A 26,631-nucleotide genomic window follows, 5' to 3' on the forward strand; every position below is an offset into this window, starting at 1 on the left:
CCTGGCAGGAAGGAATGCTACACAAAGAAGCCCTAAGGAGCTCCCTCTTCAGTCCAGTATGCTCCAATCACCAGCTTTATGTCCCATCACACACATTCCCCAAGCATAGAGCAAGTACTTTTCCTTGGGTCTGAAGGATCTTTTGTCACATAAAACTGATTCAATAAATGTGTTTTAGTCTCTTATTGACCAGTGGCTTGTTACAGGAGTCTCAGCCATGCTGTCTCTGATGCAGAGAAAACAAATTCATCCTTTTCACGCATACAGTAGCAGATCCCTAAATATATCATTCTAGGACACTGCAACCACTAGAAACATAATCAGCACTGAGTGGGGAAAATTCCAGTCAAAGGATATCTTACAAAATGTAAGTTGAGGTTTGAGTCAGGTTTGCTGCTATTTTTGTAAGAAGTTATCGAGGATTTTATAGGCTAATTGTTTGCATTATGGATCTTGAAGACTGGTAAACACTGTTTTCCCAAGTGAAAAATGTTTTTTCTCTCTAGTAAGTGTGTGAAGACCAATGAAATCATTGTTCTACTTCATTTCATTGCATTTAATGGTACATAATGTGTAGCTCATGCTGTATTAAGTGCTTTCATGCTAGGAGAGGAAATTAGAGAGGAGATTTTGTTTTTACTTTTGAAAATGAAACATTCTAATTAAGGAAATTAAAAAAACCTAAAAGAACCCACAATGCAATCCTAGATACTAAGCAATTAGACTCCAAATAAAAAAGTGAAAGGCAAATCTATCTGATTCTTCATCCTTTATCTTTACTAAACATATCAACAAAATGGAAACCCTATGGAAATCATTACAACAGAGTGAAGAGAGGAGGGAGGGAGATCAAAGACAGTGAAGTTAATAAAATCCCTTTCCTATGTTTTCTTTAAAAATGCATACAAATGAGAACAATGAATAACCTCTAAGGTACCTGAGTCAGTATTCTGAATTTTACTTCCTCTAGGAAAAAAAAGTTCACTAATTCTAGTATATCCATAAATTCATGTATTTCTCCTTAAAGAAACAGATTATTAAGACTAAATGGAAAACTAGGTTGGGTGGTTCATGCCTACAATTCTAGCTACAATTCAGGAAGCAGAGATTTGAGGATCATAGTTCAAAGCCAGCCTGGGTAGGAAATTCTGCCAAACTCTTAGCTACAATTACACACACACACACACACACACACACACACACACACCAGAAGTAGGACTCTGGCTCAAGCGGTAAAGCACTGACCTTGAGCAAAGAGGCCCAGAGACAATACTCAGGCCCTGGGTTTAAGTTCCAGAATCAGAATCACCCCCCTTCCAAAAACTAAAAATAAAAACATAAGATAGCAAGTATTTGATGCACCTTGCTGTGTAACTGTCTCCACAAACTCACTAATTTGAACAGCTATACAAACATCCAATTCCCTTACTAAGAGCTAAGAATTCAGACAAAAAGCCATACTGTCTGGTTTTATAGAATAAAAAAGAAAAGATGTGTTGAAGAAGGCAACAAAGGAAGCACTGCCTGCATTAGCTCTAAGCAACCTGTGAAGAAGGAGCTTCCCTTTGGGGGAGGAAAAAGTCGGAATTACGTCCAGACCTTAGACTTGAAACCTAGTGTCAGGCTGGCCACAAGTAAAGTATGGTGCCAAACAGAGGTAGAGCCCCCACCCATACCCCAACGACTTCCCCGAATCAATATCCATGCACTGGGTCACTCGACTGCTGGAGCCCCTGTGGGCAGCCCACACCATTGTCCTGTAGCAGACATTGCACAAGACTCCACCTACTGGCAGGAGCTGGAAAACTAGCCTAGGATTTGTCCTGGAGCATAGATCTAGGCCTGCCATGCTGAAAACCAGATTCGAATAAACAGAGACAGAGTACCAAGCCAGAGCTCACAGGCAAAGCTGCTGTCCTTTCCCTGGCCTCAGACACAGACCTGTTTCGGCAGGGCAGGTTCAAGATTGTGTCTGTATCACGGCCAGCCCTCAAGTGAGTCTCAGATACTCTCCCTGCCTCGGGACTATACAGGCCCCAAGGCCTGTGAGCCTCAGGTGTCACTTGGCTTAAATTCAGCCTTGGTGGGCAAAGGATTGTCTTTCTTATCAAACTTCTCTCATGAAGGAGCACAGCTGTTCCCAGAGCTGGTGCCCATGGACCGAGCCTCTGTTCCTGCCCTAGTGCAGGCAGAGAACTGCACCCCACAGACTTCCTATTCCAGCCTGGTCCACCACACCAGTGTCCGCTGTGGTGTGGGCTTTGATGTACTCTTGGTCCTGTGCAGGGCCCTGCAGCTGGGAAGATTAGAAATGAGTCATCTGGCTTGGGTTAGTGTCACCAACACTTGTACCACAGTGTGGAACAAGACTCCATTTTTTGAGGATGAAAGGGAGAGTTTGCTAGAATCATGCCTTGATTAGGTTAGTAAAAACGAATGCAAGCCATTGACTGTGGGCAAATTATACATATTTTTTGCTTTCTATGTGTCAGTTTTTAAATGCATTAACAGAAAAGCATGGAGACACAATAGTTTATATATTTTTAAAAGAATCTGGCCACCCAGGAAAATCTTCCTTTTGATGGCATCCTTGCTCTGCAGACTTGAAACATGAGTCATTGTTTAGAAAGGTCAAGTGCCCTCAAGGCAGAACAAGTTCTCTTCTGGTTCTCACAGGCTAGGATTCTCAGAAGAGAGGACTGGTAAAACTGGACTAAATGAAGAACACTGTCACAGAAAATAAGTCATAACAATAATAATAATCATTTTAAACTAGGAAAAATAAGATAGAAAAATGAATTCTCTTTCAAGGACCTACCGTTCCATCACCACCACACGCCAGAATTCGTAGATTTGGGACTTTCCTATACAACTCAAGCCTATAAGGAAACAAAAGAAGCCATTACTTCTTATGGCACAGAGAAAATGCAACATGACATGGAGAAGGGTGGTGTCTACTGGAGAAAACCTATTTCATGAAGATGATGACACCAAAAGAACCCGTTTCCATGGAAACTCAAGAGTCCCAAGTCCAACTGCCTCAAGACAGGTGGAAAATATATTTTTAAATGGCCAACAACAGAGTGGAATTGAGATACTCTCAAATCCTTAATTCTCCCAATTGCAGTCCTCTTGTCAACATGCATTTATTTCTCTTTTCAATCCTTTTACTTCTTGTCTTCTTTTTCTTTTTGCCTCCTTTCCTTTCTTAGAGAAAATACCATTAACTGGTTATCAATTGGGTTTTTTTGTACGTGTTTCTTCTTTATATTTTATTAGGTCCACCTAGATCTATTCATTTTTCAAACCCATCATTTCTGCTCTTAATTCTAATCATTTTCTACAACACCCATATATGTCTATCCTTCAAGACCTTCCATATCCAAAGTAAAGAGACATACTAATTATTCTTTTAGTTTCCTACTTGAGGTTTGCTCATTTTATTTTTCTTGCTGTCTCTCAAGAAAATACAATGATAACCTGTAGCTAAAGTATGTGGTTTGACCCAGAAAAATAATCACTAATTTGAAGTGCCATGATTTTTCTCCCCTGGAAATTTTGTTTCTCCTATCTTGTTCTCTCTGAAGTGTCTCCTTAAAGTCTAAGTGATGTGATAAAAAAATATTAGAAAAATTAAGTCTATAAAGAATATGAGCCTGAGTAGCAGATTTACCTTAATACAAATGAACAGGGGGGAAAAAAGAAGGCTAACAGCAAACTCTAGTGGCAAAGAAATTCATAACAGAAATTTAACTTTCCCAGTTCATGTTCTATTCTATGCTTGAAAACACACTGTATCAGCCAGGCGGTGGCTCACGCCTATAATCCTAGCTGCTCAGGAGGCTGAGATCTGAGAATCAAGGTTCAAAGCCAGTAGGCACAAAAGGACCTGAGACTCTTATCTCTAATTAACCTCCAGAAAATGGGAAGTGAGGCTTGGCTCAAGGGCACAGCAAGTGGGGCACGGTAGCCTTGAGCTGAAGAGCTCAGGCACAATGCCCAGGCCCAAGGGTAGGGTGGTAGTCTTGAACTGAAGGGCTCAGGAACAACACCCAGGCTGAGTTCAAGCCCCATGACCCACCAAAAAAAAGAAAACAGAAAACAAAGAACATAAGCCTGAGGACAAGTAGTGGGAATCATCAAATAAAGTTTCAAGAGAAGGAAAGCAGAAACATAGAAAGTAGAGGAGAGACGAGCAAGACATATTTCACCAGGTAAACCAGATAACAGACGTCAGCTGAAATCCTAAAGTCCTCACTTGCTGTAGATTCTGATGGACCCTAGAGGATATTTTCAGACTTACGCATCTTTTGGCCCTTCCTGAGAAAGATCAAAAACTTGTCGTGGGTTCAAGTACCACATGAACATCTGCAGGACTTTGGTTCCCTGGAAAGGAATAAAAGAAAAATGACCATAATAGAAGAAAGTTTTCAGTATTCGCAAAATAGAAACAAATTTGCTATACCTAAAAAAAACAGGTAACTATAAACAGTATAGAAATGTGGTTAAAACCATAAGCTTGAGTTGCATGTCCAGTGAGGTGAATGCCCTTATTCCCGTGTAATGCCAGGCCAATTTCTTAATTTCCTGAAGCACAGCCTCCCATTCTTTTAGTACAGAGCACAGAGTATCTCCCCCATAATGCTGTTGCAAGGATTGCCTGCTATGTTTGGAGACCACAGCACTATGCTTGACATCTCATGGATGCTTACAGAATATTATCTACCCACTAATACTTAATAGTGAAGAAAAACATATAGGGAAGGCGTGAGCCACACAATTTCACACTAATTTTTACATTATAATGCAAACCATTACCATCTACGTAATATGTCACGTGAGCAATACTGTTATACATTATTTAATTGAAGCAATTTTTCTACCTGAAGCAAAAGTGTAACCAGATGAACCTATTTTCATATACATGCTACTCATCCATCTTTCCATACCATATAAAACTTGTCCTCTTTTGTATAGACCCTAACTTACTTGGACACTAATTGCCTGTTTGTCTATTTGCTTGTATCAATTATATCCAAGCCTTTTCTCAGACATGAACATTTATGGAGCCTTTGAAGGAACTGTGACATTCATAGCAGCTATCATCATGAAGATATAAGGCGTTTTGGAATGTATAGGGTAGACTGAGTTTAAAGACATGAACAGAGTCTCTTGTATTGATTGGTACCAAAACAACTTCAACACTGATCTTTAAAAAGAAAAAGACTTCATTTGATCAACCACAGCAGACAATGTTTGACCAGTTAACAGAGTCTGTCACCTGCCAAACCATAGTGATTGCATTTTCCTAAAATCTCCCTAGGCTGGTCGGCCTGATAGAATAGAAATACCCTGAGGCTTGAGTCAGAGCTTGGGAGTTCTTACTGGGTCAGGAGCACTTCACGGTGCCTGAAGTAGATGGCATGCCCTTCCAGGGGGGATTCTATAAGAGCAATGAATCAGCAATAACTAGCCCAGTATGTGGCCCAAAACGGATCCTGGCAGGTATCAGCCCCTTTCTCTTTGCTCTTTGTTCTTCTCTTCAGCAGTCACCCTGCTTGGTGTGAAGGCTACAGTGTGGTAATAATTATCCCATTGCAGGCCCATTGTTGGAGGCCTGTGCAGGTCTTTCTTTGTTCTACATATCATCCAAACCTATAATCTACAAGCTCTGCCTCACCCTGTGCCTGCTCTGATGTTTGGGATAACACACTACCCTTAATTATCATAGCTGGTCCTCCTGTTACCCCAAATGACATATTTTACTTCCTGTCCAATACAAACATGAATTTAGAGACAATAGCTCAGTAAGTCCTCAATTCTTTTCGTTAGCTCAGTAAGTCCTCAATTCTTTTCATTTATCCTGGGTTGGGGCTTGCTACCAAGTGTGTACAGGATGCTTTCAATAATGTTTCCTCCTGAATAGGTGAGCTAAGAGTCTTTTTAATGACCAATCAGCTTAAAGAACATATCCAACTGACTTGCTGGGAAATTAATTTTTCAGTTGTAGATTCCCAGGGCCCTGTGTGAATGGTGTGTGTTAATTATTATCCCTCCCCACTCTGTTGCAACAGCAGGCATGTCGCCATTTTAGCATCTCCTTTTCTGCACTCTGTGAGGTAATTAACTCCTTTAATACACACACACACACACACACACACACACACACACACACACACGGCATAGAGAAACTATTTTTCCCAACTTAAAAGATCTGAACAGTTAGATGGTTTCTGTCTTGCTCATGTTCAGCTCCTGCTAATTGCATCGGCATTATTTGGTATCTCCTTTTGAGGGAGGAGTTGTACTGAGGCCTGGGAAATCAATCCACTGCATGTGTCTCTGGGCAGAACCATCCCCACTCTGTGGTTCACTCGGAGAAGAACCCAGGCTAGAGGAGAATTAACCTGCACCACTGGGCAGTCATCTGCCAGAACAGATATCCAGGCATGATACAATTCCTTCCTTTAAAAGATTGATCTTTTAAAGTAATCTCTCCCAAACATGTTAATCATTCAGAAAAAGTATGTGTCTGAATGAAAACATTTTTAAGAGCAATTCTAGCGAGTAAAAGAACATAAAGTCTAACTCCCACATTTAAGTAAGTCCCATTCATTTTACCGCTACTGGTAGGATAAACTACATTAGGGCTTTAATAGAAGTAATTCATTAGATAGAACTGATAGGCCTGATAGATACCAGCTCACTGGGGAAGGGGTGATTCCTTTCCTTTCCAAATGGCAGGAGGAAATCTACTCAGTTGCACATAATTGTCCTTTACTAGCAAGTCTCAAGAACTCTCCTAGTCGTCACATGCTATGTGCTGAATGTACAAGATCCAGCTTCAATCCAAAGCTCTACTTGTCTGAACGTGGAAGTTTCAATACACGTGGTAGACATAAGACCTCAGTGACCAGAGAACGTTAGTTTTTCAGACATAATACAACTGAATATTGCTTAGGAGTGAAGAGACAGTCATCTTTCCTGCTCTGGCTCTGGAAGGATGGGAAGCTCTAGAAGAGAATGTAACTTTCTGGAAACAGATGTTAGAAAGGAAAATAAACAAGAATCCTTCATCCCTGCACTAGCACCCAGAAATTTCAAGTGGGAGAATGGAAAGATGAACCAGACGGAGATTATTGGGCTCTCAGAAGGCAGTCCCACCAGATTTACCAAGCAAAAGGTAATGATCATGACTTGGGACTGTGTAGAAACAATGGCAAAGAGGTCAGTTCACAGGACCTGGCCACTGTCCTCCAATTACTGCAGGATCATTCAGGTAGATCCCTAAGTCTCGGTTTTTATCATGCAGGCATGCTGCCGAATTACAATGGTCCAGACAATAAGTACATTGGAGCAATAATATTAGTGGATGAGCCTAAGAAGTAAAGTCTATACAATCCCCTAAAACAACTATCACTTCAGTAAATATCAGTTAAGCTCCTTTCTCTGTGTCTATCTGTGTACTCACATGCTCTCCCCAGAATCTGCCAAGAGGAAATCATATAAAGTACATCAATTCACTGAAATGCTATGACAGAGACAGCCATGAGAATCCTGGGTGTTCAGAGAAGTTATTACCTAAGTAAAAGTCAGCTCTGATACCTGAGCCGTATTTTGAAACCTGGGTAGAGTTAGCACCTCTGTCTGGATACAGTGGAGGAACAGATTCCAGGTGAAGGCATGAGAGGTGTGAAAGAGCCAATATAGTACAAACTGCATAAAGCTACAGTCTGTAAAGTTTTATGAGTTGTGATACAGGGGGGCGATAGGAAACAAAACTGGGAAAGTAACTTGTTCACCAAGCTGTGCATGTGAAAAAGCCTGAGATTTCTGTTGTGGAAAACAGAGTCACGTAGATGCCAGGGTGGCATTCTCACACCTTACTATTTCAGCCTCTGACACACAGGTTCTAGACCAATATGGCTTAGCTTATGGCTGAGCTTCCCCAATGATCCCACCAATATTATGACTTGTACACAAGGACTTTACATCACTTGATTGGGTTGTGTACAGCTACTTAAACAAGATTTTAAGAGGAGCTGTTCACATTTACTGTTCTGGGTTTTCTCCTAGCCCGCTCTAAATCACAGGAGGCAAACTTCAATGCACACCATTTTAAAGCTATCCCCAGATTAAAATACTTCCAACATTACCAAAAGTTATTTCTTCACTGAAGTTGTTTTCCAAGTATCTGGAAAGAGTTTGGAGTCTCTCATTTCATCTGAAGTCATTTATTTCTCTTTCCTTTCTACCCAACTTGACGTGACTGGCCACTTGCTGTCGGGAGGGTGGTCTCAATCTGCGACTGCTCTTCACAGACCGTGATGAGAGCTCATCCAGCATGACGCTGTTCGCTGGCTGAACAATCCTCCCTCACCGCTCGCTATTGGTCATTACATGGGAGCTCTGCTCCAGAGATCTTTTACTACCTCTCTGCTCTGCAAATCCACACTGGATAGTATGAAGAGCCAGAGTCCAGCTCTTGCTTCAACTCACAGAGCTGGTTACCTAGATCCTAAATTTATCATCAAGTCATCTAGAAGACAGCTAGAAGGCGGGGCATAATGAGACATGGGAAGAGTCAGCAATACACAGCTAGAAAACTGTGCAGGCACTGAAGAGGAATAAGTTTAGAAGTATATGCGCACAGGGGTACATGCTTGAAATCCCAGAACTAGTCAGACAGAGGCAACATGTTCTCAAGTTTGAAGCCAGCCTGGGCTACACAGACAGGCCATGTCTCCAGGACAGACAGACAGACAGACAGACAGACAGACGGATAGATGGATGTGAATATTAGAGGTTAGAGAAGACAGAAGTACAAAGGACGACTATTTCTCTAGCCCACTAAGGTTTCCAGCACAGAGATTTGCTTGGAGTTACCTCTGTGCCCCCCCTTCTGCCTCTCTTCCACAAAGAGTTACTCAAAATTGATTTTTTTTTATTTTGTGGAAGTAGTGGGGATTGAACTCAGGGCTTCACACAGGTAGGGCTATACCCCTTCACACAGATAGGGCTATATCACTTTAACTTGCTCCCCATCCTTAAAGTGGATATTTTAATCACTGTCCCAGTGCCTGATCCCTTGAATAATTCAAAGCCTTACAGTCACAGTAGTATAACGCATGTTTAGTGTCTTCTCAATGAGCCTGGGCCCCCTTTTCCTTGTAAATTTTATGAAAGAAGAGCACTGTGGCTACATAAAGGAAATACTAAAAATTACTTTTCAAGAAACATTGTCACAAAGAAGGGCATATAAATCATCCGTGTATATGTTTATCTCAATATTTCCATTACACATAAAATAAAGGGGGAAAAGCTGCAGGTAATTTTTCTACCAGTAGATGGCAATGTGATACAGTTACTGGGAGAAAAAAAAAAGCCACAAAAATTGAAGCTTAAGTTTCAGAGGAAGGATGAAATAGAAATGTGTTCTGTCTAAAAGCAGATAAATAAGTTAATTACTCAGGGGAAAAAACAACTACTTAGCAATATGCATATAAAAATGGAAAATAAAGGGAGTGTACCCAGGAATGTACCTGATAGAAAGTGAGATTCTTATCTGAAAATAATCAACAGACAAAGGAGAGCTGGAGATATGGCTCAGCCACAGAGCACCAGATAGCAACCATGAGGTCTCTCAGGACTCCTCAGGAAGGAATACATAACCTAGTCTCTGTGACATCGAGCCCAATTCCTCGAAAAACCAAATCTTTAAGACAGACTGAAGATTGAACATCCAGATATTGAAGACTGCTCTCCACAGGCTCCTGGATCTTTACCTAATCTCATTTCCAATACCTTCATATGCATTTCCACTCATCACACTGTCTTCAAAATCATTCAGTTTTTCATGAAGGAATTCATTCTTCTACTCTCTTCTTCTATTCGTAACTGCTCACCACCCGATCCTTCGCATGTACCATACACTAGCAAGTAAACATCACAAGGGGCAGACACTGACATCCTAGAGACTGTACAGAAGAGCACAGGACAGAAGAGCACTTTTGTAGTGGTTCACATGCTGGAATCTATTGGAGAGAATGACTGTGAGAATTGGTTAGGGAGGGGATGAGCACGAATTTGCCACAGTAGAGAAGGGAAAGGGTATAGCACCAGACTTTCCTCCTCCACGTAACCACATTTGCCCCTCTTCAATTTCACCCACTTTCCTGGCACTGTGACCTTGTCTCTCTGAGGTCACAGCTCACCTGCAGCCTGACTTTTTCCACGTAGAGCTCACATACAGTGCATGTGGCTGGAGCACCTCTCTTCATCTGCCCCTTCCGTGTCATTCACAAACAAGAAATCCTTAGAAATTCACTGATGCTTCCTTAACCTGTGTCCTCTTTAGAAAGAACTAGAAGTAACGATAATAACTAACATTAATAACTAACCCAGATTAAAACAAAAACAGGCTGAACCTCAATTGTCAGTTTTCTAACGGAGGGATAACTTAGGGGCTTCTGGGTGCCAAAGAGGGAGAAAAGCTTAGAATGATTTAATAAATGCGTTGTGTGGATGAGTAGTTATGATGAAATATATGTGATTGTAGTTAGCATGTTGTACTCAAATACATTTGCTCAGCTCTGTCTATAGTTTACAAGCATGTCCTTAACCCTTGATAAGAGGAGGAAACCTCATTAGTAAGAAATCCATTCTTAATCTTCCTCTATTGACAGCCCTGGAATCACAGTCATTACATTATGAAAGCAATCATGAAGGTCATCTCTCAGCAACACAAAAATATACAATGTTAAAAACAAATTGCTTGCTTATAACCCATTTTCCCTACAATGCTAATAAATACTTCTAATGCAAAGGTATCAGGAATTCTGAGTAAAGAGCAAAAAGGAGAAAGATTGAAGTAATAAATTCTCCTAACAGCTTTATTATAACCACTACATTCTAGAAAATATTGTCTTTTGTAATAATAACATCATTTGAACTAACTATATACTCTCAAATATCTATTTGTATATAATAAATTTTCAAGGAATCTTGTCTGAAAATCTAAAATGTATGCTTAATGTACAGAGAATATATTTTACATCCAGACATATGAAATTAATACAAAAATAAAGTCCATAGAAGAGTATTAATAAGACCCTAGGATGGAGTTAATGAGAAATCTCAGAAAGTAGGAAGAAAATTTGATATAAAAGTAAGGTCTAGATTTTGAATTTAAAAATCTACCCTTGCAGTTCATTGGAGGTTTGCAACTAAAGTTAACTCATTAAGTTTATAATTTGTGTTTCCTTATTGCCAACAAAGGTATTAACTGTACTCAAGGATTTGGGGAGAAATCAAAGACAATCATTTGAATACATCCCTTGATGCGATATGCTCATGACTTCTGTGATAGAAGAGTCAGTGCTTTCCCTTTCCTCCATGGACAGGGAAAAGCGCAGGTGAGCCTGGAGCAGGACACCAGTGACCCACACCAACATATCCTAGTTACTCAGGAGGCTGAGATCTGAGGTGAAGAGTTTGAAGTCATCTCTAGTACAAAAATCTGTGAGATTCTTATCTTCAAGTAGCCACCAAAAATCTAGAAATAGTGCTATAGCAGTTCAGTGCCAAACTTGAGGGAAAAGCCTAAGGGACAGCCCGGCACTGAGTTCAAGCCCCAGTAGTAGCACAAAAATGTTCAGTCTAAATTACCATGCAAAAAAAAAAAAAAGAAAAAGAAAAGTTGGTAAAGAAATTACCAAGAAATTCAGGCGCTGGTGGCTCATGCCTATAATCCTAGCTACTCGGGAGGCTGAGATCTGAGGATTGTGGTTCAAAGTCAGCCTGGGCAGGAAAGTCCATAAGACTCCAATTAACCATCAGAAAACAGGAAGTGGAGCTATGGCTCAAACTGGTAGTGCTCTAGCCTTGAATGAAAGAGCTCAGGCCCTGAGTTCAAGTTCCACAACCGACCCAAAAAATTACTAAGAATCAAGAATCCCTGAAGTGTATTAGCTATGAGAAATTCTGAAATGATCTTCCTTAAAAATTAGGGAAGGGAAAGAAGAATTAAAGTGCTAAGGTTTTGGAAGGCTCTCTGGTACGGTTTAATATATACATTGAGGGATAAACTGAAGAAGCTCTAGGTTCTGTCTTGTCCTGGGAAACTTCAGCACTCCTTGTGGAGGAACTCCCATTTGTGCCAGAAACTGTGTTTAAGGAATCATCAACTGGCCATGCTGTTCAGGGTGACTCACCTGGTTTCCTCCACTCTTGGGGTTCACAAACACAAGCAAAGGCTTCATGAGAGGAGAGGAAATAGGCTTTATCACAAAAGGGCGCCCTTTGTTTTCCTGCTGAGAGACAGAGAGAGAGGGAGAGAGGGAGAGAGAGCAGCACAGTTAGGACTGCCATCCCAACAGCATGAAGGCAAATGAAGAAAGGCCCATCTTCACCACCACCCCACCCCAAACCCTGTATCTCACAGGGGTTGGGGATGCTGGGCCTACAGGCCAAATTAGGCCCACAAAATTATCTGGTACACACAGATGTTTCTCCTATGCTTCTCATTGGTTGTCCATGGCCCGTCTATTAATTTTGTATGGTCCCATAATGCTATACAAAGGAACCTTGGTGGGCAAGAAGAAAAAAAAAAGTTTCCTCAATCCCCATAGGGATATCCATATATCCATACAATCTGGAAGAAAAATATCTCAAACCATAATTTTGCTCCAGGTAGCTATGCCATTTCCTTTGATTTTATTCTGTGTACTCTAAGAATTCTAGAAGTGCTAGTTCATCCTTATCATCATCAGTTGATCTAGTTAGTCATCCGTAATTCAGAACAAAATAGCATTTAGGTATGGTTGGAGGGAAGTAAAAGAATTAAACAGGGGAAGGAGACACACAAGGAAAGTATTTGGTGTAGCTCAAATAGATTATGGAAGAAAAGCTACAGCTCTCAGCACCAGCAAAGCACTTACTTCTGCTCCCCTTTTGCTGGCTTTCCTTTTAAAGCTTGTTCTCTTCTTCTTCCGGCTGGAGGCCTTCAGGGAGTTCTGTAGGGAAAGAAGGCAGCGCCTGAGCCAGGAGGCAGACAGCTCAGAAGTCGCCATGCAGAACCATGTAGAAATGACTGACGGCAGCGCATGCTGTTGCTGGCCGCGTGCTTCTCATGCTTTGACACTGCCAAGCCACTCTCATGGGTAAGCCACAGACAGAAACCAGTTGAGTGCTTCGGAGTGAGCGACTGACGCCCCGCCACGTACAGGGCAGTGGATTAGAGCCCGGGGGCTCTCATGGACTCACATGACAACACATGGTATACCTGCCAACCCTCCCAGTAAAAATGGAAGAATCCCAAATTTTCTGAGGGGCTCCAGTCTCCCGCCCAACCAGGTCCGTCTCCCGCCCAACCAAGCTCAAGTTCATCTCCTGGTATGGAGATCACCTATGTGGAAATGTAAAAAGAGGAGGCCATTTTTTCCATGTTTGTTTTTAAGTCTTTTTCTTTATCTTCAACTTTTTTTCTTTTACAGTTTTTTTTTACTATTCTATTATAAGAATAGTTACAAAGCTACTTGAGTCCAACAGAACTTTGCAGTCTGTCTATAGCAGCAGTGGTGTCTAATTTTTAAAATGCGGAACAGTAATTCACCTGGAGTTATTTTCCTTTCTTTATCTCTTTAAAGTCTTCCCTCTCCTATTAGTCTTGACTCTTTCTTCTTCGGGAACTATCTCAAACTTGTTGCAATACAGTGACCCTTAAATTCACTTTCTCTTCCTCGGGATTTTTATGGACCACAATTTGGGGACTAATTCAAGCTAGCCATTAACTCCATATTTGCTATAGATGTTTATAGAAGAACTCTTTAGAGAACACTCACGGCTGACTGGTTGAAGACAAGACAAAAATCAGGTTTAATTAGAGGACTCAATAATTAATGAGTACATCTTCACAAAGCAAGATAGTACTGACCATATAATAGATGTTTGCCCAAGTTCAAAGCCTGCAATGCAGAATTCTTAACTTAGAAGTTTACATATGAACATACACTTGTATGGTTTAAGCAGTTTCAAAAGTTTTCAAAATAACTTGAAGAAATCTGAACATCATACCTTCAATTTCTTAGAGTATTATATTACTTAGAACATTCAAAAATAAAGTTTAGTCTAGATTATATATACTAAAGTGTAAAATTAACAAGATCCAAACTAGTCAGCTTTTATTTCATTTTTGACTTAGATTGAGACCCAAAACACACACACAAAAAAAGAAAGTTGACTTGAGTTCACCAAGGATGAAGGAAAACTTCAAGATCTACTATGTGACCCCACATTTTCTTCCCCCATTGGATTAAAAGAAAACATATTCAGAACCACACATTCTCTCCGAAAAGAGATCCAGAGCTTGTGATTGCCTTCTAGCCTGGGAGTGCCCTTCACACAGAGTGAATGACCTTTCTCCTGAATTGGATCTCTGTGTTTCTAAACCCTTGGGCTAAATGGAGCTTCCTTCATTCAGTCCTTTTCTCTTTTGCATTATGGAAGCATGTGCTATATGTTGACAGATCTCACTTTATGTTTAAAGGCAAGAAAGATGATCTAGAGTTTTGAAAAGTTTAATCAGCCACATAGTCTGAGAAGAAGGCTGGAAATCACCAGGCTGAAACATGGTATCAATATGCTCTCTGCCCTTCTCAACCATCTTTAGGACTTAGCCTCATTCGTGGACTTGAGAAAATATGTTCAAACCTGGATCCCGAAGAGTAGGTAACTGTTTGTGGGTAGATCCTAAGCAAGGAAACTTATGGAGCTCAAGGCTAGGAACTTTGGTTCAAAGGAGAAAAGAGCAAAATGTACAGACTACAGAGAAGCAGAGGACAGGGAAGAGAGAGCAGGATTTGATACACTGTGTGCAAATTTAGAACCTCTGTTATGAATTCTTCCACCTTGGCTGAGCCTTCAAAATAACCATCTTTTCATTTGAAGGTGCAGTGGCAATACCTTACTCTCAGGACTGCTGTGATGCCTAAATGAGAGAAGTAAATGTAAAACAAGTCGTTCACCACCCATCCCGTTACAAGGACCTGAGTGACTGTTAGCTATCCCTTCCACAGCTGTAGAATCCTAATACCCAGCACACATGCTTAGTATAGGGAATGCACCAAAATCACCACTGAACCAAGAGACAAATATGATTAGAGTTCACAGCACTTCCTGAGCTGATTTGAAGTGGATACTTAGGAGTGAGTAATTCTCCCTTACTGCTTTCTAGTCTTAGCTCAGTTCATGCCAAGAACAATGCAGGAGGGTGAAGTCCTTGCAGCAACACCCTGTAGACTTTGCTTCTGGACAGGACATAATACTAAAACTGTAAGACACAGAACTGCTGGATTAGACCAAGAACTTAAGTTTCTTAAACTCATCCGATCATAAAATTCACAGTATTTCAGATGGTTTTGCTGACCAAACACACATCAAACATGAGGATTGACATCTGAACATAGGAGGCAAAGGACTCGGCTATGATAGAGACAGACACACGGCAGTCTTTCCAAAGATGGATACAGTGAATACAAATGCTTCTCAGGCGTGATGGGACAAATGCTGCCGGGGCATTTTGCACTTGAGAGAACAAGTAGAGCACACACAGGGGATGACTTCCTGTCCCTGGGCATGGTTAAATGACCTGAGTGAGCCCACAGGGCGAAGGATGGTCCAACAGTGACAGAAAATTCTCTGGAATTTCCCAGCATGCCTCATAGTTCCCAAGGCTCCCTTCCATTTGTGTAAATGGATGACTGTCTGGCTATGTGACTTCCTTTAGAAGGCAGCATGATTCAGTGAGCAACAGATACATGAAGGAAGATTTAAGATGACTCTTGGGCTTGATTAATAAGTTCCACTACCGTCATTCATCTATGCTTTCTACCGCTGTCCTGCCTGAGCTGCTATGGGTTGAAGAATTCAGCTGAGTAGTATGCATTCGTGAACACAAGAGTATGGGAAGAAGTGATTGGAAAGGCTTGTTGGTGATAGGGTTGAGGAACTTTTCTATTTGTCAAATGTCTCCAAAACAAAGTCCCTTTATTAGATCCAGGACAACCAGCTCAATGACTAAAAGGGTTGCCTGTATAAGAGCAACTCAACACTAATACTGCTTTTTGTATCTTTCTGATTTCAATAGCAGTCACTCCCTGAACATTTTGTGCATGCTCTTTTTTTTTGTAAAAGACATAAGAAAAAAATTTTTTTTAATGTCTTTTGTTTTCTTGGGCCAGAAAACTAGAACAATCTTACCTTGCCACAGGAGCAATCCTATCACTAAAACCCTTATCTAGTTATGGCTCCTTCCTGGGCTGTTACAAAACACTTATGGATAAATCACTCAACTGTACATGAAACTTTAGCTCTTAGTACTCTTGAGGGATTTTTTTCCTGTGTTATGGGATCACAAATGGCTGGTTGTAATAACAGGTCTAAAAACAAAAGATAAAACATCTCATCTCAAAGGATGTCTTCCCACAATACGGTGAACAAAACTCTGACAGTGGAGGAGACTGAGGCATGGAACTAGGATTGGAATCTCTGCGGTTCCTACTGCTCACTGGCACAAACGTGGTCCTCTGACAGAGTAAGCAGAAAAATAAAGAAAACATCCCAGAAGTGAGTTCACTAAGAGCTCAGCTAAATCACAAGAATTAAGTGACCCTTAGAATTCACTGAAGGAAATAGCTTGGCAATTTTCGGGTGATCACTGTTGGCCATTGCATAAAGCTGCCTATTTGATTTCACAGGTTCCCTAGGAATTTAAGATTGTCCAACTCATAAGGAAGTTTATATATATATATATATATATATATATATATATATATATATATACCAGATGCTGGTGGCTCACGCCTGTAATCCTAGCTACTCAGAAGGCTGAGATATGAGGATCAAGGTTCAAAGCCAGCCCAGGCAGGAAAAGTCCATGAAAGTTTTATCTCCAATAAACTACTCAAAGAAGCTGGAAGTGGCATAAGGGATGAACACAGTATTGTTCACCATCAGTGGACTGTTAAAAACAATATAAACATTTATGTCTGGTGATACCACTAAATAAACTATTAATACCCATTGTACAGAATACACAGAGAGGTTTAAAGTGACTTAAGTCCATGTATTCCACTATACAGTATTTCCCAAGATTTCATTTTCTTTCCTTGGCAACTTTGGAGCCAATCTGTGTAGAATGGTGTCAGAGTAAATACACATGAACCTACACTCACTCTGCTTATCTTCTAAGGTTCTTTTTCTACTAAAATTCCAGAGTGGTAATGGAATGGTAATGGTAAAAGGAAGGTATGAGAGATTCTTACCATTTTAAATGTTGATGGAAAGGGACTATTTTATCTGAAAATTTTGTTTTATTATGGAGAAAATATTTTATGCATTACTCATTCTGAACTAAAGGGACAACGGAAAGCCTGGGTTTTATTATCCTGTCAAAGGCAACACATGGTTCTGACTCAGTTTTAAGAAGTCCCTGTATCAGTGTTTAAAAAGAAATGTACCCATTACTTTACTTATGTAACTGAAACCATCCCGCACCCAGTTTATCACCTTGAAAATAAAGATTAACATATATATATAAAAGAATATGTATGTTACATAACTTGTCACAACACTAAAAACTAGTCACAATTATGTCAACGAGCTTTGACTTGATTTTCATGGCATATTTGTACATTGAAATAATTTTCAATAATGTAATTTTATGAATGATAAAAATAATATTAGAAAGAAAAAATTTATGAATAATTTTGAAACATCATTCACAAGCAAGTAAAGTAAAGATTGAGAACCGGAAAAAAAAAGAAGTCCCTGTATCCAGCACTTTACTCTCTTATTCTGTACAAACACTTTCAGATGAGTGGAGAAGTTACAGGATGGAGATGACTTGAAAGAATCAGTGGCACAAATACAATGTATAGATACATTTTGCAAAATGGGTCCAATCTTCTGCTGTGACACTTCTGTGAAAGAATTTTTCGGCCTTGTCTTTTACACCTCTACCCTGCAAATGACTCACATGCTATGGGTCTTGCTCCATCAGTTTGACCTGGATGAACTGGTATTTGAGTATATTTCATACTGTTCATTCAATCAACATATTCTCCTCTTAATATGCTCAGTCCACAGGTGAAACACTGACACCTGTAACTTTCTGTATAAGCTGCATCTTCAAATATGTCAACAGATTTTTTTAATTTTTCATTTGATTTCTTTAAAAGTCAGTTGCCTATATTCAAATTCTCTTTTAACTTCCAGTAACTTCTTTTTCCTAAGTAATGAAACCCAGATAAACCACCCAACCTACCTTTGTTTTTGTCCCAAGCAGGGTTTTACACACTCATGGAGTCTTAAGTGACTTCAAGCCAGACAGTTTTTAAGAGAAGGAAAAGATGTGATTTTACTCTGCCTCTTTATAAGATACTTTTCCTGACAGTACTTCCTTATCTGAAGTACTACATCCTGCCATTTTAGTCATCCATAACCAACTCTGGTCTGAAAGTATTAAATGGAAAATGCCAGAAATAAAACTTCTGACTTTCAGACACTTTTTCCACACAGTATATTATCATAGTTGTTCTATCATTACTCATATTACCACTCTCTTTTTGTGCCTAATCTGCAAATTAAACTCTCATAAGAATGTGTACATAGGAATAAGTCATACCATACATGGGGTTTAGCATGGTACATGGTTTTAAGCATTTATGAATACCTCTAGGGAAATTACTATGTAATCAACTTTTATGTCGTTCTCGCCTTTGGAGTTGTTGTGACCTGGACATTTAAACAAGGCTGACTTCAGTTGCTAGTCAATCTTCACTGCTGTCAATAAATTTCATTAGCTTACAATATCCATTCTCATGTCTCTTCTGAATGCCCTCGACACATCTTCTTCCAGGCCAAGCATGAATGGCATATTTTCCATTTAGCTTACTAATCCACAAGACTTGACTTTTTCACTCCTGTTTTATATTTCTACTCCGTGTCTCCCACTGAGGACGTATGTGAATAGTTCCCAGTCAACACAGCTGCACTGAACTCTCTATGTCCTTGCTCTCCTCATCTTATGTGTCTTTCCCAAGGATAAATAGTTTATAAGACTTCAAGAGGTCATTATCCACGTATACTCTGCTCAGCGACTCCAGAGTTTTTCCTGTGTTCTCCAGAGAATATTCTTCGTATATAGAGATCTCATCTGACTCATCTTTAGATATTATGTTGCATATAACAGTATCTTTCGGCATGGCTGTTACATATTTACTTAATTAAAGATACTGTTATCAGTGGACTAGACAATGGTCATGTATGTTATCAGTGTTTATCTGATACAACCTCGGCTTTCAGCCCACAGATTTTGATTTAACTGAATAAATATGTGATGCGACAAAAGTCTTAGAAAGATTAATAAACTGTTTGGAAAAAATTAAACAGCTGGGGACACAGTTCAAGTGATAGAGCTCCTGCCTAAAAAACACAGTCCTGAGTTTGATCAGTACTGTCAGAAAAAATTGAAACAAAGAAGAAACATTAAAGAGTTTTTTAATGGATTCTTGTACTCCTGGATTTTAGACAGCAGAATGTATATATAATTTGGTCTGTCACTTTTGATGACTCTTTTAACACATCTTGGTTTAATTCTAAAATGTAAAATAAAACACTTTAAAATGTAGATACTGTACTTGCTTAGGAGAGGGGGAATCTTTCAAAGGCTCCCATGGATTATAAACAGGAAGAATATTCCTATACATTACTAATCGACAAGGCTTAACTATATGAAGCAAATAAAGCAAAATAGTATCTTGGACACATTAGTTTTTAAATAAAATTGAGTCAATAGCAATAAATCACATGGGGACTTTAGAGGCCACAGGGAAGTCAGACTATCCTATGTTTAAAGATACTATATTCAGTAAGACTTCCTGTAGCACCTATATCCTAGGAAGAAATGATTTCTGGTTCCTTATTAATGCTGAAGGTCCGTGAGCTCATAACCTAGAGCTCACAGTCTAGAATGTACAACACAAAGGAAGAAAGCATCTATCAAAGATTATGACATTGTCAAGAAACCACACTGGCTCCCAGAATAATGAGCCAGACTATGACCATGCCTAGAAGTACACTTAGGAGAATAAGGGAAGGAGAAAAAAAATAATACTAAGAGATGGAATTCTACTTTGCCTCAAAGAAAGAGCATTGCTCCATTCGCAGGAAGCAAGGCCGCAACCTGGTATGTCTTTCTGGTTGGATGTGGTAGAAATGGTAACCAAACCAGGAAGTCTGCACAATGAACTTGTCACAATGAACTTGCCACAGTCACCCCGGCTGGAAGAGAAGAGAGTGGTGTACCCCCAGTTAAGCTGTTACTCTGGAGAGCAGCCAGCAAGGAGACTGTGATTAGCACATGAACAGGAGGAAACGTTCTTGCCCTAGAGCTTGGATTTCATGAGGAAGGCAGGGCTGGTGTTAGGAGTGCCCTCCCCGGGTCTCCCTCACTCCCCAGTCACAGGCCAGTGCTGTTCTAATGGACGGATTTTGGAAGCTAAGCATGGGACCTAGGAGATGAGGAAGCAGAGGTTATAGGAACCCTAAGACTGGTCAGGTAAACTAAAGGCAAGTTGCAGTAGTTACTTTTTCTCCATACTAGCCCAGCAGCTCTAGGGTCCTGGCAGTTACCTGAGGTTTCTTCACCTTTATGATCCAGGTGGGTGGGACAATAACAGCAGCGTGGGCCCCCAGGGAGCAGGGTTCTTCTATGTGATGCAGCATGAAGCAGGTAACCTTATTGTGAAACTAAAGAGAAAAACAGGCTCATAAGCAACTCTGGACAGGAGGCAATGGTGTAGCCACAAGGAATGAGTAGTACAGACATACACTGGCATATGTGTAAATGCTCTCTCTCTCTCTCTCTCTCTCTCTCTCTCTCTCTCTCTCTCTCTCTCTCTCTCTCTCACACACACACACACACACACACACACACACACACACACAGAATTACTAAGAACTCATGATTCTCATCATCAACCAATCTCCCCAGGAGTTCAGAAATCAGACACCACATTCAAGCCCAGCGTACACCTCTTCCAACTGCTAACAAGAAAGCCAATCAGCATTGTACTCATACATTGACCTGATGAATTAAACTCCCTTTGTACAACTGCTTAAGGATAACAAAATATAAGAAAAAGCAAGAAAGATGATATTCATCTAGCAGACTGAGACTCACTAAAAGCCTTCTCCTTAATATAATATTTACATATATATTCTTGAAAGTGAATGTATTACTCACATGGGTGGAAATGGGACAATGAAGTTCCCCCTGTAGAACTAATATAAGCTGATTATATATAATAAAATTATATATATAACTAAAGATATCAGGAATTCTTATAAACTATGAATAAGTATAAGAATTTTGTACATGGACCTCTCTCTCTGTATATATATAATATATACATGTGGAGAGGGTATAGGACAGTTCTATTAATCCTAATTTTTCACAGTTCTATTCACTGTACTGATTATAGACTTGGCTGATTGAGGATAACATTGAAGAAAGAGAAAGACAAGCTAAAAGGCAGTTCCCATCTTCAACCTTTCCTTTATCTATCATTGATGTAAATTCTCCCTGGTTGTTTTCTCAGTTTAGAAAAAAACAGAAAAAGAGACTACTGCAGTGCTGTTAATCCTGAGATAGCAGAGTACAGAGAGCTTGCTTCTGCTGGATTTGCCTAGAGTCTTTAAGAAAGCTAAAGTGGTTCTATTATTCTTGGCATGACTGGAGAGGTCTGTTTCCTTGTTTTCTAAATTAAGGAAGGAGAGAAGGGTACAGAAATGATCATAGGAGCCCCTCAGTGTGAGAGGAGGAGGGGCTATCCCAGTGGTGGGGTTCAGCCCAGTCACCTGGTGACTATAAAGTGATAGTGATTTCCAGTGAAATCTGTTTTTGCATGAACATAAAATCAACATCACACAATAATAAGGAGCTTTACATCTCGATCATAGTGATTTTTTAAATTTACTACTTGAATTATACTTATTTGTGAGCATGTAATTTATCATTTTAACCAAGACAATTTCGGAATGAAGGGGATAACTGCTAATAGCTATGTTGGAATGACAGAAATAAATTAGGACTCTCTCTCTCTCTCTCTCTCTCTCTCTCTCTCTCTCTCTCTCTCTCTCACACACACACACACACACACACACACACACACACACACACACACATACACACACATACTGAAAATCTGGCAAATATGGTCACCCTGATTTTATTACATGACATCAGAACTTTGTTTTCCTTTGTGTATAACTTCAAGATCTGGAGAGGCTAATTTGTAATCAGTCAACTCATGATAATTTACTGATAAAATAATTAGGAATTCTCTCTACCAACAGTTACTTATGTTCTGCAAACAATTATCTCAAAGGAATATCATACCAGAAGGATGTTATTTGAATATCTGTTTTCCTAACTGATTTTATTTTGTAACAATTCAAGTAAACTCAGTGCCTAGAACCTGCATTTCTAAAAGGGAAAAGGTCTCATATTATCAACCTTGACAGTGTCCAATCTATAGACTGGAGAGTACTAAGACTCAAATGTATGAAATCCATATCACAACGCAGAGTTCTTTCTCCTAAACCACCGAAGCTCACTTGTTTATTTCATATCAGATACCTTAGAAGGATCACCTGTCCTACTAAAACTGTATCTCCTATGATGGTTATTTGTGGCAAAAATATTTCATATTTTTATTCCCTGCAAAATCAATATGAGAAATCAGGAAATGTAAGAATATTCCGCCATAACAGTCAAATGATGCAGAGTAGGGGAGATTTGTAGTGTCTCAGGTAGATGAAGGGAGTATACATGGTCACTCTAAGTGGGGTTATGTGATGAACCCTGAACAAATAAGTGACTCTAGTCTGGTGTCTAAATGAAGTAAATGCAGCTTATCCAAGAAAGCCTGCCCACAATGCCATCTCACCAGTGGGTATTTTAGGCCAGGGAAACTGACAGCCCAGGCATCATTAGGGACCCATGGAAAATCAAACAGCTATTCTTCCCCAGATGAAGACATGGTCTTGATGACATAGATTTTCAGTGAAGAAGCTGAAGCCTGTAATCCTAGCTATTTTGGAGGCAGAGATCAGGGGAGATTATGGTTCTTGGCCAGAAGGAAGAGAAAGAAAGAAGGAAGGAAAGAAAGGAATGAAGGAAGGAGGAAGGGAGGGGGAGAAAGTGAGATACAGAGAGAGAGAGAGAGAGAGAGAGAGAGAGAGAGAGAGAGAGAGAGAGAGAGAGAGAGAGAGAGAGAGAGAGAGAGGGAAAGAGAGAGAGAGAGAGAGAAAGAGAGAGAGAGAGAGAGAGAGACAAACAGACACAGACAGACAGACAGACAGACAGACAGACAGACAGAGACAGAGAGAGAGACAGAGACAGAGAGAGGGAGGGAGAGAGGAGAGAGAGAAAGTTCCGATGACTCCATCTTGGCCAGTGGCTAGGTGTGATGTCATACCATACTGCCAAGGACACACAGTGTCTGTGTGTGGTTATATATGCATCTCTCATCCCAGGACATGTGGAAGCACAGTGAGAGAGTTACAGTCTAGACTGACCTGTACATGAAGCATGACACTCTATCAAAAATAACCGATCCCCAAAGAGGCCAGCCCAGAGGCTCAAGAAATAGAACTCCTGAACAGCAGTGCTAAGGCCCGGATTCAGACCTCAGTACTGCCTAAAAACAAAACAAAACGTCGCATGGCTTTGTACTTGAATGGAAGCACAAAGGTCACAGGAGTGATAACTAAAAAAAAAATGACAGTAGAGCCCAGAATAAAAAGGTGGCCAGATATGTCAGGAACCCACACTGAAGCCTCCAGATCAACAAATCCCTCTCTAGTGACTGTAGTTTCTCAAACCTACAGACCGAAGGAAATTATATTAGGGAGAATATAAGTTTGGACCTTATGGATTTTCCACAATACCAATCGCTTTAACTGAAAAAACAAACAAATAAAAAACAGGCATCAGTACTGTGCCAGGTACCAATTATGTCTTGTACTTGTAAACCAACTATTTGAGAGGAAGAAGTTGTCAAGTCCAGCCTAATCTAGATATGAGATCATAGATCTTTCTTTTAGGTCTTCTGGGTAATAAGGGACAAAAAAAGCCCAATCAATGACAGCTATTCTAAACAGTAAGAAGGAAGTCAGGCACAGTGGTACATGCTTGTAACCCTAGTTACAGAAGGCCAAGGCAGCAGGATCTCAAGTTCAAGGCCAGCCTGGGAAATGGAGTGAGAGACCCTGTCTCAAAAGACAAAACAAAAAGAGGTAAAGGAAGAAAGTAGAGTAGGAGTTAGCAAGCTTTCTTTTTCCCTTTTCAAAACCCAGATGCTAATTATTTTAGGCTTGTAAACTGATTCCACTATGTAAGTTGCATTTCTTCACCTATTAGAGCATAAAAAATACTCACATACAAGATAACACATAAGAAACTATGTATGGCTGTGTTTCAATAAAACTTTATTTATAAAAATAGGCATCAAACTATGTTGGACCCAACTAGCATCACTGGAATGAAGGAATGGGTAGAAAATCAAATACGAAAAGGAACTATCTTGTTTTAACAGAAGGGTTTTATACTTTAAAAGTGAGAGAGGGGACATCAGTAGGTGGGGAAATTGCCTTGATTTCCTACTAAATAAACACATTCCATTGTAAGGAAGGCTACAGAGTCACTGAGGTCATGGATAATGATGATAACATCCAGACCTGAAAAATGACGTGGGAAGCACTTGCTCTTCCTTCTTGGCCCCATGTCAGCATGCTGGTCACCCATATACAATAATGCTGCCTTTCTGATGTTGCACCTCCCTACCAACAGTCTAGTGGGAAGGCAAGAAGCGTGGGTGACCTGGGGTGAGAATCAGGGGAGCACTTTCCTAGCCTTTGATTTCAGGCTTCAACGTGGACAACAGGAAAGGGGTGAATTTTGTCACTTGGGTGTCCCCCCAGCTCACATCCTTTTTTTCTGTTTTACCCTGTCTTCTTCCAAGATCCTAGATGAAAAAAGTAATACTCTTAGTTACCATAACTTGCCACTTGCAGTCATGGACGCGTGCAATGACACAAGTCTATTGTGATCCTCCGAGAGCCCACATCGCTGAATTCAGTCCCAGACTTACCGCCTGCTTGCACCAGGAGCAGCTGATAGCCACGACCTCTTTACTGTGGAAGGAGAACTTTTGCTGGAAACCCTGGGGTATTAGGACAAGAGACAGAGTATTTTAAACCACCTTAACTACAGCCCATCCTTGCCCTCCTGAAGTTCAAAGATGCAAAAAAGGCTACTAGTATCATAATCACCGGGGACGGAAGTACCACTTTCAGCTCTTTGCTCTCCACCTTCTGGCCACACAATGATTTTCTATTTCTGAAACATCTGAGGTGTGAGAGAGGAGTAGCTGGTGGTTCCTACACCATGAATGTATCTAAGTCAGCCACACACAAAAAAGTTGCTGTTAATAGTTAAGTGTATTTATGGTATGTTTTTATTATAAGCAAAATACCAACAACAAAGAAGTCATTTTGGTTCATCTAATCCTGTACAGTAATAGTCCCATGACTCAGAGACTCCATCCAACACTAGTATCTGAGAGCCCAGAAATGGAGAAATTGAATAACAGAGAGATAATGCCTAGAGGTCAGGGTCTGGGAGAGGTGCAAGGCTGTGGTTGTAAATTTAAATCATACCCTTTGGATTCCTGCTTCCTAAAGCAACAGCTTTTAGGCTTTTTCATTCTTCACCAACAAGTGGTGATAGAAGCCATGGAATTGCAAAAACAATCCTGTTAAATGAACATGAAGGATAACTCTTCCACCCACTACAGAAGAGGTGATCACAGCTATGGATGTTCTTTCTTATTTACCAAAGAAAAGAATTCAGTGAATGCTCCAAAAATCCCCCCGCCACACATACAATGCTCAGCATTGCTGTCTGCCTGTGAAACCTAAGTAAAAACAAACATGTGACACAAGGCAGATTTTTTTCTTTTTAATTTGCTTTTACAAGGCAGTCAAAAGAAAATGAAAATACATAATGGGAAGGAAAGTTATTCAAGGTACTGGCTAAATAAGTCTTCCTTTGTAGGTACAGATAATTTAAGTAACTGCTAATTAGCATGTTATGAAACAATGCTCAATGGCATTAGGCAGAGCTTCTCACCACTGCATCTACTTACTGCTCTTGATAGATTCCCCAGCCCCCCTACCTCTCCATCCCCTCTCTTCCTCTGGTACCCCCACACTGTCTGAGTTCTTCAACTCTTGCTCTTCTACAGGGTGACATTAGCACAGAACTGACTTTCGTCACTGTGCTCGGTGACAGCTCCTCTGATCTCCTTTCTGCCCATCCAGAAGACACAGAATCATTGGATTTGGAAAAATGAACTCATCAACTTCTCTTTCTCAACAGTTTAAGTGATGATGTCTGTCATTCTCCATGCAGAAAAGTGTTAACCAACCCAGCAAGCTGAAGAATCCCACCCTTAAGAGATGCTAGAAAGGTTGGTCCTAGGACGGCATCCAAGAACTCAGACTTCA

General features: G+C 40.2%; 1 protein-coding gene across 3 annotated transcripts in view; it reads right to left on the reverse strand.

Moving 5' to 3' along the window:
• The window catches only part of Dgki (diacylglycerol kinase iota), a 402,899-nt gene that overhangs the window by 181,065 nt on the left and 195,203 nt on the right, over positions 1–26,631 (reverse strand). For 2 of the 3 annotated variants that reach the window (XM_090333372.1, XM_090333371.1), the window contains exons 7-12: positions 25,215–25,286; positions 20,692–20,808; positions 12,939–13,013; positions 12,213–12,311; positions 4,304–4,386; positions 2,819–2,879 (exon numbers count right to left, since the gene is read on the reverse strand). In XM_090333372.1, the coding sequence (XP_090189498.1) occupies positions 2,819–2,879; positions 4,304–4,386; positions 12,213–12,311; positions 12,939–13,013; positions 20,692–20,784 (411 nt within the window). In that variant the 5' untranslated portion in view covers positions 20,785–20,808; positions 25,215–25,286. Of the gene's footprint in view, positions 1–2,818; positions 2,880–4,303; positions 4,387–12,212; positions 12,312–12,938; positions 13,014–13,282; positions 13,406–20,691; positions 20,809–25,214; positions 25,287–26,631 lie in introns of all 3 variants that reach the window. The other variant, XM_090333370.1, reaches the window with a different exon arrangement.

This window comes from Megascapheus bottae, chromosome 5, assembly GCF_031878675.1.
Source record: "Megascapheus bottae isolate mThoBot1 chromosome 5, mThoBot2.hap1, whole genome shotgun sequence".
Taxonomy (NCBI): Eukaryota; Metazoa; Chordata; class Mammalia; order Rodentia; family Geomyidae; genus Megascapheus; species Megascapheus bottae.